The sequence below is a fragment of the Nicotiana tabacum genome, chromosome 2, assembly GCF_000715075.1.
Source record: "Nicotiana tabacum cultivar K326 chromosome 2, ASM71507v2, whole genome shotgun sequence".
Lineage (NCBI taxonomy): Eukaryota > Viridiplantae > Streptophyta > Magnoliopsida > Solanales > Solanaceae > Nicotiana > Nicotiana tabacum.
Genome location: NC_134081.1, coordinates 19,487,457 through 19,508,691, shown reverse-complemented (window position 1 = coordinate 19,508,691; position 21,235 = coordinate 19,487,457). Strand labels below are relative to the sequence as shown.

Here is a 21,235-nt window from a genome sequence, read left to right as displayed (position 1 = left end):
CAGGATTCCATCAGGTTGATACAGTATCTCCAGACCCAAAAAGTAATGTAATATTCCTAAATCTTTTATCTTAATTTGGTTGTGCAGGAATGTCTTTAGTTTTTCTATCTATTCTAACTTATTGCTAGTCAGGATCACATCATCTACATAGACTGCTACAAACACCACTGAAGTTCCTTCCTTCTTATAAAACAGTGAGTAGTCACTTGTTGAGTGCTGAAAACCTTTTGAACATAAGGATTCTGTCAATTTGTCATACCATTATCTGCTAGCCTGTTTGAGCCCATATAGAGATTTTCTGAGCTTGCACACCAGATTACTGTCATCTACCATCAAACCCTGTGGAATCTCTATGTATACTTCTTCATGCAAGTCCCCATGGAGGAAAGTATTATTTACATCCAATTGGTAAATACCCCACCCCCTTTTTACTGCAATAGTGACCAATATCCTAACCGTAGTCATCTTCACCACTGGGGAGAATGTCTCAGTATAATCAATCCCTGCTTCCTGAGTGTAACCTTTCACCACTAGTCTGACTTTGAATCTCTCTATGCTCCCATCAGTTTTGTGTTTGATTTTGTATACCCACTTATAACTTATAGCTTTCTTTCCTGCAGGTAAATGTACTAAATCCCAAGTGTGGTTATTGTGTAAGGCCTGAAATTCCGGTGTCATAGCTGCTTGCCATGCAGGATTCACAGCTGCCTCCTCAAAAGAGTTTGGCTCAGAGTCATGTGAAATGTTCCTCTACATGGCGTCGGTTGCACTCATACTACACTTTTGCACCTTGTGTGAAGATTTTGGATTATGTTGTTGCTATGTATGGCAGGAGCTAGCATTGAAGCAATACTTGCGTTCCGGTTATAACTGCCTCTTGTTCATGGTAGTTTTAGACTTATGAAAAATCTATTTATGTACATTTCGGACAGATGATGTATTTATTTCATACTAGCTTTGTAAATCCTGAATCTTAAAAGCTCATGATTTATACTGCCAGTCCTTGGAGATTCTTATATAAACTTTTCAGTTATATTTTCATTATTTCTCTTAGTAAATCTCATTTGAATTAGATTGTTGCTAATTGGCTTACCGAGCGGGTTGGATTTGGTGCCATCACGACTAGTTGGATTTTGGGTCGTGATAAGTTGGTATCATAGCTCTAGGTTTATAGGTTGTACTAGTTATGAGCAAGTGTCTAGTGGAGTCTTGTGGATCGGTATGATGACGTCCATACCTATCTTTGAAAGGCTACAGGGCATTTAGGATAAACTTCCCATCTTTCTTTCCTTATCGTGCGACATTAATTTAGCTTGAAGCATAACTCTTTGAATTCCTTCCACGCACTCCAATGCGCATGTGAGCACTCAGTATAAGTTGTACATTGACGGCTTGTGATTCCATGGATGGGGTGCGAGATGTGATTTCAGTGTGCTAATGATGGGCCAGTCTAGAGGACTTGAGGCCAGGTTTTGACTATAGCCTGAGCACGGGGATTTTGGTTGTGTGAGCAGGTGCTTTTGGACTTATAAGTCCTGTAGTGTCCCTATTAGTGGAATTTATGACTCGATGAGTGGTTGGATGGTTATATGATGAGTATGATATGACCGCAAGATGTGTTCAGATTGTTTGAATGTGATGAGAAGAGTTTGCTTGAGATATAAACAGGACTATTGGGTGCTTGATTTCTATCTTGATGTGAAGTATAGTCTCGAGTTATGAGTGTATTGAAGGATCTTTCATGTTGCCTAATTGTGGAACAAAGTAGATTCTTCGATCTTGTTGATGAGTTCAGACTCAGGAAGATTAAGTGATTGTGTAGTAGTTGTGGCTGTGAAAGAGTATAGAGAGATGTTAGTTTGAGGCAAAGCAGGTGGGTTACAACATGGGGGGTAATCTACGGATGTGTGATCCTTATGATGTTGTGTGGATGCTTTCTTTTCTACCAATGGACTATATTTGTGTGATTAGAGTTTGGATCGGTTGTAATAGTTGACCTGACCGTCACGTGGATGTATGCGAGCTTAGTAGATGATTTGAGGTACTATATGGTTATGTTATGTGAGCTTATGAAGGATTTAGTTGAATCTCCCTGCGGTATTATGGTAGTAATAGATTATGGGTATTGAGAGTTATCGAGTGTTTTGATCTATGGCTTTGAGCTAAGTGGGGGAGTCTGCTATTATCAATTTGATTACATGGTTATGTGTTGTGCTGATTTCGGTTTGAGGCATACTTGTGAATCAGATGTGACTTGCGGAGGTTGAGATTGAAGATAACTCGAGTGAAGGAATTTCTGGATAGGGGTTATGTTACACTTTATGGATATATGGGAATCATGGGATGATTGAGTTATTATTCGTGAAGGATGTAGTGCGCGTGGAGTAGGAAATATCTCGGTTGCTTAAAGTTGTAGATTACTTTTTTGGGTGTTGTCGTGCTAATGGGGCATAGGTCGTTCGGCCCGTTTGGTCGGTGCAATTGAGATTTGAGCAGAGTGGATGACTCTCGAGAAGGTTGTAATGGATTCAAGATTTATATATAGTAATTGAGAATTTTGCAGATTGGTATATGACTAGAATCTGAGATTTAAGTTGGATGGTGTCGAGACTTGTGGCATTTCTATATCATTATGGATTCTACATTTCAGCATCAGGAAGGTGAAGGAAACAACTTTAGATTCATAGAAGGTCTCTTTAGAGTGGGTGTATCGGTTGTGGTACATTTGGGGTGCTTAATAGAGAACACAACAACTTCTGGGCCTTAGGCGGTGTGGTTTTATTCTAGGATCTTGTGGGGTGAGTGTTAGTTGAGGATCATGGTATTATGGCGAGGAGGAGTGTCAATGTGAAGGCAATTCAGAAGAAACTCGGAGGAAACAGGACAACTTGGTAGTAGGTTGGATCAATATAGTAATGATATGCTCGGTTCTTTTGGTTCTTATAATGAGGTGATGCTTTATGGGTGTTTTGTGGCAATAACCTTGGGTTTGGTAACCTGCATGGCTTGGTTGAGTTAGAGAGATTCAGTTCTGATGTCTTGGTTGTATGTTAATGGATTTTGAAGAATTTCGATGGTTTCTACTATGATTTGAGATAGATATTTCCTACCAGCGTGAGGAGCATGTTGTGTATCGTGATTTTCTCTTGGGTGGGATCAATGGAAAGTTTTTGACTGATCGGGTATGTGTTCTGCTAGTGACTCAAAGTTGATTATGAGATTCTCATACTTTTCATATGATGGCATGATAGATGTGGTACGTTGTGTGGGATTAAGATTTGCGTGTGCAAGGTCACGGGTTAGTTTGGAAGGGAAGGTCATGAATTCTTAGACAACATGGATGGTTTCAGATGACTAGATGAATGATGTTACTACTTGGTATTGTCTGAAGAGAGTGTACATTTCAGAAGGTGCACTTAGTGTTGACTTACTGATGCTTCATTGGTATTGCGGTACTCGTCTGGTTGATCGACTGCTAATATTTGGATTTTTGCTATGTGGCACGGAAGAATTATAGAAGTATTCCTCGTGGGATGGTCATGTATGAGAGATGTGTTAGACATTCAGGCGGTGGAGTTGGGATCAGATATGGTGATTCATGTATTCTATGGATTTGGAGACTGAGAGAGTTCTCGAAAATAGATTATTTCAGGGTTGTGTACTGTGAAGATGTGGCCAAAGCTGGCCAGATGTTAGTATGTGTTATGGCTAGGTCATTGTGGACTTTCAGAGGATTATTTATCTATTTGTAGACGACTAGGGTTGCTTTGGGGGCCCATTGGTAGGCCCAATGAGGATGTGTATTCTACACCGAGTCGGATTTGTTGACTTAGAACTGTTAGTGTTGAGGGGTGTGTCGTTCGGTTAGAGTTGAGCTTATTCGTGTTCTTATATGATCTATGTATTACTCTTATATGCTACGATGGTTTGTGATTTGTTGGTTATATGCACACATAGTGTGGTTCTGTTTGAGCCTTATAACGTGATTCGTGTGACTTGGTGATTTGGGGTGTGGAATGGTTAATTGCGCCTTGGTTATGGTCTTTCCGAGCTGTGGTATATGGTGTTGTTTACTTCTCAGTGGTTATGCTCATGAACTTTTGGTACTAGACATCAATTTGTGCATGGATGTTGAATTTGAGCATTGTGAATTTAGGTATTTCATGTGGACCAGTGTTTGGATGGGGTCACGCATTGCAGCGAAGTTATGTTGGGATATGATCCTTTGGGTTAGATTTGTGTGTTTTGGTTCTACGGTGGGTGATGGGTTCTTAGCACTGCATTGTGGTGGTACTGGTTGAGCTTGCAGAGCGGTTCTCTCATTTGAGTCATTTTCTATGTCTAAGTACACTTGAAGTGTTGTGTATTGGTGCACGGTTTGTGGCTTAAGGTTGTATTGGTATGGCATGTCAGTAGGACGACTGTATTTGATAAGATAAGGTCTTCAGACCTATAATGGGTGCTATCGAATCTGATTGTAGTATATTTGGAAGGATAATATTGGAAGTCAGCATAGGAATTGGCTATAGTTCTTGTCGAAAGACGGAGAGTTCCATGACTTGTTGGTCTGATAAGTGGTTATGAGTTTCTGCGTGTATCTTTCATCATCGACGGTGTACGAAGGTTTTAGAATGTGGTTCTGTTTGATATGAGGTTTACTACCGGTATCGAGTTTGTTTTGAGCAGTTACTGTGATTGAGAATTATTTATATGAGTATGCGAGTCGCGTGGTATATTATGTGATTACAACTTTGGTTATGGATATGACTTGATATGGCTTGTTCAGACTTATACAATGTGTAGGTTCGAGATTCAGATCTTGTAAGGAATTTCGAATGTGGAAAATTGGATTCTGAGGTTTATGGACTAAGGTTGAAGTAATGATCTTCAGTTAAGTTGCGCTGTCGGGCCTATATGGAATAGGGTGACGTGGGATCACCCCCAAGCATGTGCATGGTAAGGTGGCACAGTGATTTGATGGCTTTGGAATGACTATTAGCACGTTTAAGGACTAACGTATGTTAAAGTGAGGGAGAATGTAACGACCCGCCCTGTCATTTTGAGCATTTGCATTCCGTTCAGTTATTTGAAGTCTTGAGCAGCATCGTATGATGTATTATGACTTGTGTGAACTATCGGTTTTGGTTTTCAGGTTATTCGAAATTTATTTGGAGGAATGAATTTCATGATTGAAGCTTTAAAGTTGGAAGAGTTGACTAAGTTTGACTTTTTAGTATTTGACCTCCGATTGGAGGTTTGATGGTTATGTTAGGCCCAGATGGTGATTTTGGACTCGGGCGTATGCCCGGATTTGCATTTGGATATTTCTAGAAGGTTTCAACGCTAACTAGCGGAAGTTGAAAATTTGAAGATTTGGATAGTTTATAAGTTTAACTGAGAGTTGACTTTGATGATATAGGGTTTGGATTGTGGTTCCGGGAATTTGAATAGCTTCGTTATGTCATTTGGGACTTGTGTGCAAAATTTGAGTTCATTCCGAGTTGATTTGATATGTTTCAGCGCGAGTTATGGAAGTTGAAAGTTCAAAAGTTCATTAAGTTTGATTTAAGTTGTGATTCGTCGTTTAAATGTTGTTATGTGTGATTTGAGGCCTCGAGTAGATCTGTGTTATGTTATGGGACTTGTTAGTATATTCAGACGGGGTTCCGAGGGACCCGGGTGAGTCACAGACGTGTTTCAGATCATCTTTCATTCATGTATGATGGATGGCCTTTGCTAGTTCTGGTGTGACCGCACCTGCGGAGCCATGGGCGCAGGTGCGGAGACGGAAAGGTTCTGGTGGCATCACAGAAACGGAGACTGTGCTGGGGGAAGAAGTCCACAAATGCGGAGTTTTCTTCGCATCTGCGAAGGTGCAGATGCGGCGCATGAGGGTGCAGAAGCGAGAGGCAGTGCAGGTGCATGAAGTTTGTTCGCACCTGCGATTTAGTAGAAGCGGAGATTTTCTGCAGGTGCGATGTGCTGATTGGCAGTGCTCTTCCGCAGGAGCGAGATTTTGGTCGCACACACGAGTCTGCAGAAGCGGAAATTGGTTCGCAAATGCGAACGACGCTGGGCAGAAGCTATATTTTTTAGGGTTGGTCATTTTATTCTCATTTTTTAGACTTAGAGTTCGGTTTTGGACGACTTTGGAGAGGAATTTCCCCACACGAATTTGGGTAAGCATTCTTAACTCAGTTTTGATTATATTTCACGAATCTATACTCGATTTAGGCATTTGGTTGATGATTTCAGAAATTGGGGGTTATTGTCTAAAGTTTCATAGAGTGAATTTTTGAGTTTTGAACATCGACTTGGAGTCGGATTTGAGTGAAACTAGTATGATTGGACTAGTAATTGAATGTGTTGTCGGATTTTGTGAGTTTCATCGGGTTCCGAGGTGTGGGCTCGGGTTTAATATTTTGGCTGACTTTGGGCTTTTGATTAAAGATTCGACCTTAATCGATTGGAATTGTTTCCTTAGGAATTATTTGATGTATTTGAGTTGATTTTTGCTAGTTTCGAGTCGTTCAGAGGTCGGTACGCGCGGGATGGTATTTTTGCAGTATCGTTTGGCTTACTTGGTATTGGATTTGGCTTGTTCGAGGTAAGTAACACTTCTAAACTTCGTGATGAGGGTATGAATTCCTAAATATGTGTGTTATATGTTTGGTGTTGAGGTGACGCACATGATAGGTGATGGACATGTGGGCGTGCACCATGTGAATTGTGACTCAGTTATTTCTATGGTACTGTGTAGTTACCTAATCTTATCTGTAACCGTGAAAATCTCTACGTGCTATAGTAATTGAGGTGTGATCCATGTTAGAAATCATGCTTAGGCCACATGCCGGTACTGTTGGGACCCATAGAGGTCATGTTACATGTTGAATTAATTGCTTAATTTGAAATTTATACTCGGTCACAACTATTATTTGTATATCATATCTCAATCTTTGTTGTCCTATATTCATACATCATATCATCAATGTTTTGGCTGATTATCACCATCTGAAACTCACCCGAGAGACTGGAGAGATTGATGACTGAGTGAGGCAGAGGGCCTGTTGTGGGTGATATTTATGGGATCGTGTTGCACGCCGTAGCAGGCTTTATTGATTCATGCCAGAATTTGGCTTATTATAGCGCTTGGGCTGGATCGGCCTTTCCAGAGTCTGCACATCCACAGTCGGCGCAGTTGCTATGGATTTTTTGGCTGGATCTGCACTGGATTCATTTGCATTGGGTTGGATCTGCAATGGATTTATTTACATTTGGGCTGGATCTACTCAGTACAGTATTGAGTGACTGTGTGAGTATTTATTTATGTTTGGGCTGGATCTGCCCTATACAATACTGAGTGACTGAGTGCGCTGAGTATTGAGCATGATGAGTGAGAATACGAAGAGAATATGAGCACACGAGTTCACCACTGAGATGCATTGCATTTGACATGCGTACTTGAGATGCAAGCATAAAGATGCATTTTCTCATGCTACCCGGTTTTTGGTGACATTTATGATTTCACTTGGATATCGACATGTAGGTATAGAGAAGTACTTTCCTCATGCTATCTGATAACGAAATATCTTATTTATTGTTGAAAGGTTTTGGAAAAAATCACAGTTTTTCTAACTCACTCATATTTTGGTGATTTCGGTGAAGGATTTGGGTTTTACTGTTATACCTAAAAAGCATGACTATTTTCTGTAACTGTTAACGCGTTGAACATCATATCTATGAGTTATTTATTTTACCACTTTATTACATTGTTATGAACTGTTGTTGGCTATTGGTGTTGGACTTCGAACTTTGTCCCAACTTATCACTACTTTCAACCTAAGGTTAGGTTTGATACTTATTGAGTACATGGGGTCGGTTGTACTCATACTACACTTTTGCACCTTGTGTGCAGACTTTGGATGTTGATGTTACTGTGTATGGCAGGAGCTAGCATTGAAGACATACCTGCATTCCGGTTATAGCTGCCTTTTTTTCATGGTAGCTTTAGACTTATGAAAAATCTGTTTATGTACATTTCGGACAAATGATGTACTTATTTCATACTAGCTTTGTAAACTCTGAATCTTTGAAGCTCATGATTTGTACTACCAGCCCTTGGGGATTCTTGTATAAAAATATTCAGTTATATTTTTATTATTTCTCTCAATAAATCTCATTTGAATTAGATTGTTGCTAATTGGCTTACCTAGCGGGTTGGGTTAGGTACCATCATGACTAGTTGGATTTTGAATTGTGACATTTCTGTCCAGGTTAGTTCCAGATATCAATATAAGATAATTGTGCTGGAACTCTCCTGCATCAATAGCATGGTTTGTAGCCTCATCTGTGACTCTACTGAGTGGTTCAAGTTCTTGATTCTCAGGAATTGACTGAATGCTACTTTGCTCCTGGATCTTTGATTTTGTTCAACCTTCTCACTTGGTTTGATTTTTGAAGTACTAGTATTATCAGCCTTTTTTTGTTCATTAGGTTGAATAGGTGCATGTACTTCTTCATCACACTTTTGAGTCGTTGTCTCATTCTCATTCTTCCCTTTGACTTTTTTCTTGGCTCTGTTTCTTCCTTTCTTATTTTTTGGCACCTCAACTTAGTATTTCTGAAGTGCATCATTATCTTGTTCCCTGTCCTCTTCTTCAATGACCTAATCATTATTTTCTTTATATAACTTTCCTTTACCCTTGCCCTAAACTTCTTATAACATAATTGTATGGTTGCCTTCTATTGGTTCCCTAATCACAACGCCCCTATTAGCTTTGTAGGTCTAGGTGTGTCCTTTCTTTTGATGTGTAGTATTCTGATCTTGATTTTCATTTTGACTTTGTGTGCTTCCTATCTTCCTTTCTCTTGGTCCCTTCCTTCTGTTTACAGTTTGGAATTCATCATCTCCTTTGCTTCATGTCTCCCTATTAGCAATTTCTTCCTTCTGAGCTCTAGCAATTTCTTCTTTTTAAGATTTGATTCTTTCATCCCTGACTCTATTTCTACATTGACTTTCATCGTGACCTTGTAATTTACAATAAAGACAATAACTTGGTACCCTTTCATACTCAATATCCAACCACACACCATCTTCTACTCCGTCAAGCCTATTGAAGCCAGTCATAACTGGTCCAATTTTGGCTTTAGAAGGTCAATTTCAACTTTCACTTTAGCAAAATTTCCTCTAGATTTAGAGTATGTTTTCTGATCAGGAGCAACAACCACCCCTACATATTGCATCATCATAATATTTATAACTTGTCTGCCGAATTTGGTGAGAATCGGAGTTGATTTGACGTGATTCGGACGTCCGGTTGTAAAACTATAAGTTTTAAAATTTTCTTGAAAACTTCCTTTGATTTGGTGTCTGATTCGTAGTTCTAGGTGTTAGTTTGGCGATTTGATTACGCGAGCAAGTTCGTATGATATTTTAGAACTTATATGCATGTTTGGTTTGGAGCCCCGAGGGACCGGGTGAGTTTCGGATAGGCTACGGGATGATTTCGGTCTTAGGAAATCTGGTTTTCTACAGACTTTGGGCTTCTAGTATTTCCTTCATCGCGTTCGCGAATGTATTCTCGCGAACGCGAAGAGCAAACTGAGCTGGCTGAATTTTCCTTCTTTGCGAATGCGAAGATTGGACTGCGAACACGAAGCTATGGAGACTTTACCCTTCGCGAACTCGACCAGCTCAACGCGAACGCGAAGCTTTAGAGGCATGGGGGAACGTGAAAGAGGACTCGTGAACGCGAAAGCCACGGGCTGCTACTCATCGCGAACGCGACAGGCCCTTCGCGAACGCGAAGAAGGCCTGACCCCTGTGACTTAAAACAGAACCAAAACGGGATTTTTTTCATTTTTCACAAACCCTCAATTATAACTCGGCTTAGGGACGATTTCAAAGGAGTTTTTCACAATTTCGAACTGGGTAAGTGTTCTTTATCATATAGTGATTGTATTTCATAAATCTAAGTCTATATTCATCATTTATTTTGGATTTAGATGGAAGAAATTGGAATTTTTATAAAATTTTCCAAAAACAAAAAGTTAAGATTTGAAGGTCCATTTGATATCGGAATTGGACAATTTTTGTATGGTTGAACTCGTATCGATACGGGTGTTCGAATTTCGCGAGTTTTTTCGGGATTTAGGACGTGGGTCCCACTGTCGAATATTTTAATAAATTTCGGATTTTTATCCGAAAAATTAGTAAATTCATATGGAATTAATTCCTATTATTCGTATTGAATATATCGAATTGTTTGTGAATAGATTTGAAGCTTTTGGAGACAAATTTAAAAGGAAAATTTGTGGTTGAGTAATTGATTGAAATTTGCAAAGCGGGGTAAGTGTCGTGGTTAACCTTGACTTGAGGGAATAGAACCCTTAAATTATTTGTTATGTGAAATGCATGTGAACGATGTATAGGCGAGGTGACGAGTGTCTATACGTCGTTAAATTAATTGTTTGCATAATTACTTGAAAAATCATAAATTATTTTAAATCATGAATTAATTATTATAATAATTATTTCTCTCCTATTCTTTGTCAAATATAAATTCTTGAATTCCTGCATTAATTGTTACATGCTATTTGAATTATGTGTTTTAATTGTTATTTGACATTTAGCATATTAAATATTAAACTGCTTATTTTCTCCCTGATTTTTATAATAATTTGCTATTTGTCATTGTTTGTTTCATAATTAAATCATAATTATTGTATGCTTGTTGTCTTATAATTTTATATTAATTATTGCATTTATTGGGAAAATTTCTTCTATAAGAGTTGATTGAAATTGATATATTGGAGGATCGGGTTGCACGCCGCAACAGACTTATTAAAAAGTCCATATTGGAGGATCAGGTTGCACGCCACAACAAACTTATTAAAAAGTCCATATTGGAGGATCGGATTGCATGCCGCAACAGACTTATTAAAAGTCAATATTGGGGGATCGGATTGCACGCCGCAACAGACTTATTAAAAAATTTATATATACTTGATTGAAATAAATATACGACAGACTTGATTAAAAGGAATATATTGGGAGAGGGGCTGCACGCTGCAACGGAATTGAATGTGAATATATTGTGACAGCGGGTTGTACGCTGCAACAGAATTCGTTGAAATAATAATAGATTATGACTGCTGAGTTGGCTTCAATTATTATAAATGAGTTACCTGATTTATTTCTATTATTTGTTGTTGTCATTAATATTGCGTACAGGTTAATGTAAGTGAACCGCCTTAGCCTCGTCACTACTTCGTCGAGGTTAGGCTCAGCACTTACCAGTACATGGGGTCGGTTGTACTGATACTACACTCTGCACTTCTTGTGCAGATTTCGGAGTTGGTCCCAGCGGCGTACCATAAACTTGCTCGGATTTCAGCTACCAGAGGAGACTTGAGGTATAACTGCATGGCTTCCGCAGTACTGAAGTCCTCGTCTATTTTACTTTAGCTGTGTGTTTATTTCCAGACAGCTTTATTTTTATTCATACCTTTATTTGTATTTATTCTAGAAGCTCGTGCACTTGTGACACCAATTCTGGGATGGTATTTAGACACCGTTGTATTTATGGATTATTCACTATATTTCAAACTTTGCTTCCGCATTTGTTTCTTTGATTATTAATAATTTAAAAATTATTTAAAAATTGATTAATATTATTCTAACGTTGGCTTGCCTAGCAAGTGAAATGTTAGGCGCCATCACGGTCCGAATGTGGGTATTTCGGGTCGTGACAGTTGTACTTAGGAATTTCGGGCATGCGAAACTTCTTTGGGATTGGCTTCGGAACTGTGCTCAGAGGGAAGGGTATCTGAACAAACTTCTTGGAATCGAGGCCCTTCAATATCGGTGGCGCTCTTGGGATTTGGTCGACCCTGGAATCGTAAGTTTTCACCTTTTTGTCATTGGCTTTGATTTTTATAACCGTACATCTTTGTTCAGGTTCTTGAAAGTTTTAGTTTACTTAATCAATTTTTTCTTCCGGTATAAGTGTACAACCATCTAGTATTTGGTACCTATTAACCCGACTAATCAATCTATATATTTTTATTAACTAACTTTAAACCTAGAAGGAGAGCCTTGGCGTAACTGGTAAAGTTGTTGCCTTGTGACCAGGAGGTCAGGAGTTCGAGTTATGGAAACAGTCTCTTACAAAAATGCAGGGTAAGGTTGCGTACAATAGACCCTTATGGTCCGTCCCTTCCCCGGACCCCATGCATAGCGGGAGCTTAGTTTACCGGACTGTCCTTTTTAACTTTATACCTAGCTTTAAGGTAGGTGCTATTGAGTTTTCTCGGAGAGGTATTACTTGGAATAAAATCCACATTTGCTCCTAAAATATGTCCTTCTTGATGTGTTCTCGATATTTATTTCACTTTATGTGCACGTGAATATATTGTGTACTATATATTATGTATTGGCATGCAAGTCTTTGAAGAATAGATGTAGTTTTATAAAATTCGCAAAACTTAACACTAGCCTTTACCAAATTAAGATTAAATAGGTAAAACGATTGAGTTAGATGCTATATACGGGTGAAATCGGACCCATAAGCCGGCCCGGTTCCTGATAAAATAAATCGAGTAAGGGACGCGATGACAAGGAACCAGAATCGAGGTAAGGGATTCATCGAGTCAGGCACCGGGGGGACAACGCCTGCCCTCGAGTATATCAAGGCCATGACCCTGTGATCGGGCAAAGTCCCAAGAGACTTCGGAGAGCATTATTGGGAAATCGAACACGATTAACTGAAGGCCGTAATATTCGCGATCAACCGGGTATCACGGCGTAGATCTTGGCACGTACCAACGAAAATCCAGTAATCAATTAAACGGGAGATTTTTACCTTTTATAGAATTGTACTTAGGGTAAAACTCCCCTACTATATAAATGGGAGTCTGATTATTCATTGAACACATTGTAATACACACCCCAAAGCAATATACTATTATTTTCACTCTTATTGAAAGCTTTTATTCTCATTCATCAGTGCTAGCCATTGTGAGTCCGGATCAAGGGCGGATATTTTATCAAGGCTAAAATCATCCTCCCCGCGTGGTTTGAATTTACTATATCTTTATTTGTTCAGTATAACACAGTTTATCGTTTGTATCAAATTATGTGTATCCTTAAAATCACTTACAAATTTAATTGCTGTCTGTTTTTTAGGGTTGACAGTTTGGCGCCCACCGTGGGGCTAAGGATAATAGTGGCAATTTGATACAAATTTTCATAACGCACCATATTTTACACTTGTTCTTTGAAGTGTCTTTAATTTCACGTCAAAGTTAAAAATATCGAACTACCAATCTGCACCTCTAGATGTGGATGTTGAGTCCGGTCACCATTGCGAGAACAACAATATGGTACCCAGTAACGAGGTGCCACCTGTCGATCCCATCGGGGTTCCGGTCGCGGACCCGATCGACGCTAACTCACATGTGGCCATCAATGCGAATCTACCTACCGATCCCGAGAACAGCGTCCGCGGGGTAGTCCGATTGGCAGCCCAAAATACACACGACGGTGAAGGAGATGGGATCAACTTGCGAGTGATCTTCGAAATGCTACAGGCCCAACAGGTAGCGATAACCCATCTACAGAACCAAGGCCGCGCCTCCAACAGTGTTGAGCCCGAGCTATCTCGGGAAATCACTCGCAGAAACAAACCAATCACGGAGAAGCCGAGTGAAGCTGAACCCGGGACTAACCCCGAAATCATAAAAATGCTCGAGAAACTGACAAAACGGATAGAATCAGAAGAAAAGAATCATTAATCAACCAAATAATCCTCCATCTCAAATTGGTTAGAAGTCAGCTTTACAAATCCTTGTACTTAACTATTTTTATGCTGATCATCAACTTAGGATAACAACCGATAACAATATTTCTTAGAGGTACTAAATACAACTACATGAATGAGCACAATAAAAACTGCATTAACAATAACAATGTGGGAATCACTGAACAAATTTTGTTCATTTGGAGGATCCGAACAAATTCTGCTTTCATTTTCCTCGTATGGAGCACTAAATTACTTCAGTCTTCAGCTACAGAATACACTTTAGAAAATCTGTCCTATAGCTCATCAGGTACAAACGAGAATTATATGCCATCATATATCAAAAAGACAAAAAGAGCGGAGAGGAGAATAATTGAGGACATATAACAATACGCTATACAATTTGGTTAGCAAGGTTTCAGTTGCATGTCGATTAATGCCCGTCGTAGTCAAAGGGGAGTGTAACTGATTCCCATTTATTGCAGCTTCTAAGTCTGATCTGTAGAACAGTTTCAATACTATCTTCACCATTCATAACCTCGCAGCATTGCCTATGTGGTGCCTGTTTTAGGTATTTTGGTCAAACAAACGTGTTAGTCACTAATTAAATGAAATCAGACAAATAAAACATTTCCAAGTCAAAAGCAAATCTTGTATTGCACGTAGAAAGAATATAAACAGCCATTTTCGCAGCAAATTTTGGCTATTCAATTTATGTGTTGTTAGTTAGGGTCAACGAGAGAATATAAACAGCCATTCTCGCAAATAATTGTGGCTTTTCTAGTAATGTGTATTTACTATTTAGTAGGGGTCACGTTACCAAACTGATTTGGTACCTTTTCTGGTCGAATGTTGACGAATATTAAACAGCTTTTTCATAGTCAACAGAACCACTTAAATGTTATTGACACGTTGTGGGTATGTTGATTAATTAAAATATTATGTTGAAATTTGGGAGACTATACTTGAAAAATTCTAAATGGGAGACTTTGCTTGCGGAAAAGTTTTGTTTTAACTGACGGGAAATAACTTACTCCGTACTTCTGAATTATTTTTGGGGTGTTTTGTTAAAGAATGAAAATATATTTTTCAAAAAAAAAAAATTGTATTGAAGATTATAGTAATGTTTGTAAACCTGATATTGTTTTCATGAGATTTTTTAATATTACAAATTGATAATCATATTTGTCTGTTGGTTGGAATAGTGATATGAAGCTTATAGTTGTCAAAGAAAATAACTTCCCTTTTGAAATATTTCCTTTCGAAAAAATTTCTGACAACTAAAAATCTAAAATAACTTAATTTTGGAAAATTATTTTTTAAAATATATTTTTGGCTATACAAAATATACTAGTAGTAGGCTCATGAAAAAAAATACTAGTACTAGGCTAATAAACAAAAAATTAGTCGTCTGCAAAATTAAGAAAAGCGAAAAAAAAAAAAAGATTCATAAACCAAATTAGACCACAAATTTACCTGTCTCCATATTTGGGGAGATAGAACTGCAGCCGTGACATTAACCATCTGAACTGCTAATGCTGGTGCATAATTTTCATTCTCACATTGCCTGTTATAATCACCAATTCTCTTATAACTTGTCAAAGTTTCTCCATTTTCAATCTCAAAAACTTGATCCAGATAATACTCTATAGGCCTTTGACATGGTTCTATATAATTTGGCCTAGTATTAAACGTAAATGGCTCTTCAAACCCTTTCCATGTTTCAAACGTTCTCATTGGTGTCTCCAATTCTTTGGGATTCATTAAATTTGGATATAACTGAATTGAATATCCCCATGACACTGATACTGACCAGTTTTTATTTAGATCGTAACAGAAACTCTGCTGCATTGTTCGACTTGGGTCTTTTTTGTAAGCTTCGATCACCTTCTTCACTGAATCAACTCGATCCATTAATGGAATTAGAGAATGTATAACGCCTATATGGTGCAGCGATACAATTGGTGCCAATGGATGAGCTGCCAAAAGCCCCCGTGGACTTCCTTGTATATCCATCTTAAAAATTATTTACACTGTCAGAATATATACAACTCAATCTAACACAACATATATAGAACAATATAAAAATTAATTCATATTGGAGTTTTGAACTAAATTTTTTTGAGTTCTCAAATAAAATTAAAAAAAATTGGTGCTCCCGCGTGAGTTTCTTGTATATCTATCTAAAAAAGGTTATTTACACTGTCAGAATATATACAACTTAAATCTAACACAATAAAAGATAGTACTTACATTAATTCATATTGGAGTTTGAACAAAAATTGTGAGTGCTGAAATAAGCACATGTAAAATTAATTTCGGGTCATAAAATATTATTTGAATCCAGTATAAGTCTGTCCCTAAAAGCTAAAACGGGAAAATATTACAGTAAATATTATATATCTCTTGAAAAAATGGTGTACATACCCACTAAAACTTAAGCAAATAGGAAGAAATCATCCTACAATTTTAGTTTCTCCTATAACGACAACAACAATAACAATAACAAAAAACTCACTGTAATCACACAAATGGGGTTTGAGGCGGATAGTATGTACACAGACCTTACCCTTATCTGGTGAAAGTAGAGAGGTTGTTTCCGATAGACTCTCGGCAATTCTAATTTCTTCTATAAATCTTCATTTTGGTTTACACATTCAAAGTTGTTTGATTAACTCTAACAAATTGCTTATCTTATTTTTCAAGTTGAAAATAATTTGACTATATATAAAAATATCCTATGTTGCTCCAATGAAAATAAAAACCTTAGAATTAATGAAACATTTGTATACCTGATGGAAGCCGAGTTCTTTGGTGAGAGGAATGCCAATTTCAGACATACAACCACCAATTTTCTGATCAGAACCATAGACATCATGATATCTATTAATACAACCATCTAAAATTTTCACTAGAATTTCTGCAAGAGGATAACTAATTGCAATTCCACCACCCCCATAAGCCATACCATAAGAATGCACTAAATCTTGTTCCACACTTTCAGAATTCCCACCAATATAATACATTTGATTATGATCATATTTACCTAAAATCGTCACCAAATTCTCCGTAAAAAATATTGTATCATCATCTCCCATAACAAACCACCTTACATTCTTTAATCCCAATTCAAAACTCTCTTTTACAATCCTTGCTATTCTCACTGCTGACCTGTCACCAAACCAACACGTGTACTTAAACGATGACGTGTCCTCTGAGACCTTATAGGGTGGTGAAGTGTCAGGCCACGGCTCGTTTTCTTGGGGATTTTCATCGAGCCAAACGAACCCTTGAGTCACGTTTGGTTTCCACCATAGTTCGGAATAACTTTTACGATTATTCCAAGTCTTTGCGGATCCTCCAATACCAAATAAAATATGGGTTATGTTTGTTTCTTCTTCTTTGATATTTCTTTCTTTGTTACTAATTGTAACGGCAGAAGTATACGCATATGAATGTTGTGGTGAAAATAGTTTCTCGTGTTCAGCACAATCTGAACAGCTAAACCATTTGGACCGATTAGAGAAAGCAGTGAAGGAAATTAGAGAAATGGAAGCAAATAAGCAAATTGCAAGAAAACCCTTCATCAAAATGGTGAAAATATTAGTGATTTTTGTGTTAGGAAATAATGGGACGTAGTAATGTACTGTCAAGAGTTTTAATGGATCTTGAATATTGGAAGTAGAAGAAGATTGTGGTGGCTGAGACATTTCATTCAAATTTTCTTGCTTTTTTAAGGGAAAAAGAGTTTTTCTCAAACAGGGAAGCTTGTTATGTTTTTTTGTTTTGTGTTTTTTTGGCTTCAAAAGGTGGTGGTCTTCTACTTAAATCCTAAGTCTTAAAGCTAAGGGACGCTAAAGTTTATTTATGTCTCCTAGTTTTGCCTGATTGGGTGGTTATAGGATTTGATTTATATATTTTTCGGTTTTTTAGATTTTATTTTATATTTATATTCTATATATATGAGAAAACTTGTAAGTCTCATCACAAGGAAACTTTTTTTATGCATGTTGGATTGTGCAATGGAGCTAACAAGGGGAAAATATAAAACTGATCAACTGGTTGAAACTAATTGTATTTTATAGCTGAAAAATATATAAAATAAGTATGTTTTATTTGTACATGAAACATAAATATACAAAAATTATACATTTTATCTACTATTATTTTTGAGAACGAATACAAATATACATTTCTCTACCTAAAGTCATGATCTTTATTGGGTGGTTCATGAGTCCTAAATTATCAACGAAAGGTCAATACAATATGGCAGCCATGTAGAACAGTCAGTCATCTTTCAAAAGTAGAAAGAAGATATTTTTTGAGTCAACTTGCACGTATCAATTAATTTTTTCAAAACAGTCTTTTGTTATTTTTGTTTATGTTTTCCTTTTTGCTTGGAGTTTTTATAGACACTAGACAGAAGATCATACTAGTTTTAAATGCTTAAAGAGTGGTGAAGATCAACTTGAGCACTATGAATGTCTAAACATTAATCTTTAACCAGAAATAACACACAAGAATAATAAACAAATGAAGTTCTTGGTGTCAACTTCTACGTGGAAGAGTTGTGCACATCCTCAATAGGGAAATTATGATTTATATATTTTGATTAAACCACTAAGGTTTAAAAAAGAAAAAATATTAAAATATTTTATCGGATAATTTTAAATAATGGAAAATAGAAAATGGGCTTTTATGCTTCGAAATATACTATGGATCAGAGGACAAATGAGATCAATGAACTGTAGATCATCCTGTTTTCTAATTAAACATCTATGTAACGAATGACCTGGTGTTATTAAATTGCTAATAAATATCCTAAATCAATTAACACATCTTGATAGGTTACATGTAATTAGGGACATTTAAACAAGATGCTCTTGAAGAATTAATTTACAATTTATAAAGAATTGCAAGAAAATGATTTCGAGTAATTAATGGAACAAGCGTCTCCAAATTTAAGTATGGTTTTCTTTTTTTGTTTGGCAAAAGTCAAAATTTGGCCACGTCAATTCATAAGAAATTAATAAATAGTACTATATTCTATTTACTGCCACGTCAATTGCCAATTTCATCTGGGTTTACGACTGGCGAGTCCTCAACTTAGACGGGTTAAAATATGATTAATCTATGAACATGTCATGACTTAATCTGTTTACAGTTTCATTAGTTCTATTGAGACTTACACTGTATTTGTATTTATCTCCTTTGTAGTTAGTGTTAGTTAGGGACAGTTTTGTAATTACACTCAGTAGTTAGATATGTGGTCCCATGTTTGTATATAACCGAGATACTTAGATACTTTGGATATACAGAAATCATTTTCACATCTTCTAGAATATTCATTTCCTCTCCTCTCTCACCAGCTCATCTGTCAATGACGGATGTCTCCACCATGAGAACACATGGATTCAACATGGTATCAGAGCAAACGTTCCAATTGTAAGATTGTCTATCTCGTCTTCTTCATCTCGTTGTTATTCATTTCGTTGTTATTGCTTCTCTCAAATCGCGGAATCGAGGATTTAGGGTTTTTGAGATTCACAGGTTAATTGTGTGATTTTCTCTCATTTCCTTCATAAGTGATCAATATTATTCACTAATTTCAACTGAATCATGGCTGGAAATAAGGATACCTCAGATAGAACTAACCCTAGCCTAGACACAACTAGTCCACCGTATATGCACCCGTCCGAGAGTGCCGGAACAGTGCTGGTACCGGTAGCTTTTAATGGAACTCGCTATAGATCCTGGAGGAGAGGTGTTCTTAGAGCTCTTTCCGTGAAGAATAAAGTCAGATTCATCACCGAAAAATATAAGAAGCCGGGCTCCGATGATGCGAACTTCGACCAGTGGGCTCGATGTGACGACATGGTGACGTCGTGGATTCTTAATTCACTCTCAAATGACTTGGCAGACAGTCTACAATACGTCAATGATGCCAACGAATTATGGCAGGAGTTGGAGGATCGATACGATCAAACTAAAGGGGAAAAACTTTATCAGATTCAAAAGGAAATAAATGACCTTAGTCAAGGTACTTTGGACACCACAGGATACTATACAAAAATGAAGAGACTTTGGGAGGAACTAAACACCTTAAATGCCCACGTACAATGTAGTTGTCATGCATTTGTTGAGCCAAAGCAAACATACATAAAGCTGAACAGGATCGCAGACTAATTCAGTTTCTAATGGGACTTTACGAAGTTTACACAGTTGTGAGGGATAGTATCTTAATGATGAACCCATTGCCTAGCATTGCACAAGCCTTCTCCATTCTAATTCAAGAGGAGAAGCAAAGAGAAGTCAGGCCGAGTAACCAATTGGCTATGGAATCTGCATCACTAAATGCCAATGGCCTGGTCAGAACACATTCAGAACTAACTATACTCCACATAGACGGGGCACATGGAATAATTCATTCAGAGGAAATGGAAGTCACACACACAACAAGTCAAGACTTTTCTGTGACTATTGTAAGAAGCCAGGGCACACAAAAGAAACACGTTATAGAATATTGGGATTTCCACAAGACTTCAAGTTCACTAAAGGCAGAAATGCAGGGTCTGCTGCAAATGTTCATGGAGGTTGTGAAGAGTCATTTGGTGGAAGTATTGAAGGATCAGAGAACACGAATTCAAACCAAGGTATGCTAGGTCTGACAAAGGAACAATATGGACAATTGCTGAACATGCTGGAGACCTTCCAAGATGGAAATACAAGGGAGAATCCAAACAATATTGCATGTGGAGTCACAAACTTTGCATGTATTTTAGCTTGCTCTACTTATAAAGAGATTGCAAAAATAACAATGTTTAAATGTTTTAAATCTATTGCTGATGTATGGATACTAGATAGTGGAGCCTCAAATCACATGACTTATAGAAAATCCTTTCTAACCAATATCAAGACTTTACTTTATCCATTTTTAGTTACCCTACTTAATGGATACAGAGTCAAAGTGACAGAAATAGGAGATGCATTCCTTGGTCCTAGTCTAACTTTGTTTAGAGTATTATATGTACCCAGCTTCAAATTTAATCTCATCTCAATTCATTCATTAACTGTGCATCTCAATTGTATGGTTAATTTCAATAAGTATCTATGTCTAATAATGGCCCCTTAAATGAAGAGGCCTTTGGAAATTGGTAAGGCAAGAAGTGGCCTATAGTTCCTCTACTCAATGTGTCTTAGTCATGAATCTAAGTCAAATTTCATTTCTGCTTTCAATTTTGATCTTTTCAAGTACTTTAGTTCATGTATTCCTACATCTGTTGATACTACAAGTAGAGTTAAGAGTCATCCTCCTCATTCATCTGCATTTGTAAATAAATCATCATGTCCACCCAATGATATAAATATGCTCCATTCAATGAATAAGACTGACTCTTCTACTGTTAATTCCATTTCAATGTCTTCTGTTATGTCTC

At 37.4% G+C, this 21,235-nt stretch overlaps 1 protein-coding gene across 1 annotated transcript; it reads right to left on the bottom strand.

Moving 5' to 3' along the window:
* Positions 1 to 13,945: 13,945 nt before the first annotated feature.
* LOC107802026 (uncharacterized) lies at positions 13,946 to 17,567 on the bottom strand. The gene is made up of 3 exons (XM_016625462.2): positions 16,592 to 17,567; positions 15,276 to 15,815; positions 13,946 to 14,361 (listed from the first exon to the last, which is right to left on the bottom strand). The coding sequence occupies exons 1-3, from the start codon at positions 17,507 to 17,509 to the stop codon at positions 14,233 to 14,235; spliced, it is 1,587 nt and encodes a 528-aa protein (XP_016480948.1). The 5' UTR covers positions 17,510 to 17,567; the 3' UTR covers positions 13,946 to 14,232.
* Between the last annotated feature and the right edge of the window lie 3,668 nt (positions 17,568 to 21,235).

Coding starts and splice junctions, on each gene's coding strand:
- LOC107802026 (XM_016625462.2), bottom strand. CDS start 17,509: ATGTCTCAGCCACCACAATCTTCTTCTACTTCCAATATTCAAGATCCA. Junction 15,816..16,591: donor AAGAACTCGGCTTCCATCAG/GTATACAAATGT, acceptor ATAATTTTTAAG/ATGGATATACAAGGAAGTCC. Junction 14,362..15,275: donor CTCCCCAAATATGGAGACAG/GTAAATTTGTGG, acceptor TACCTAAAACAG/GCACCACATAGGCAATGCTG.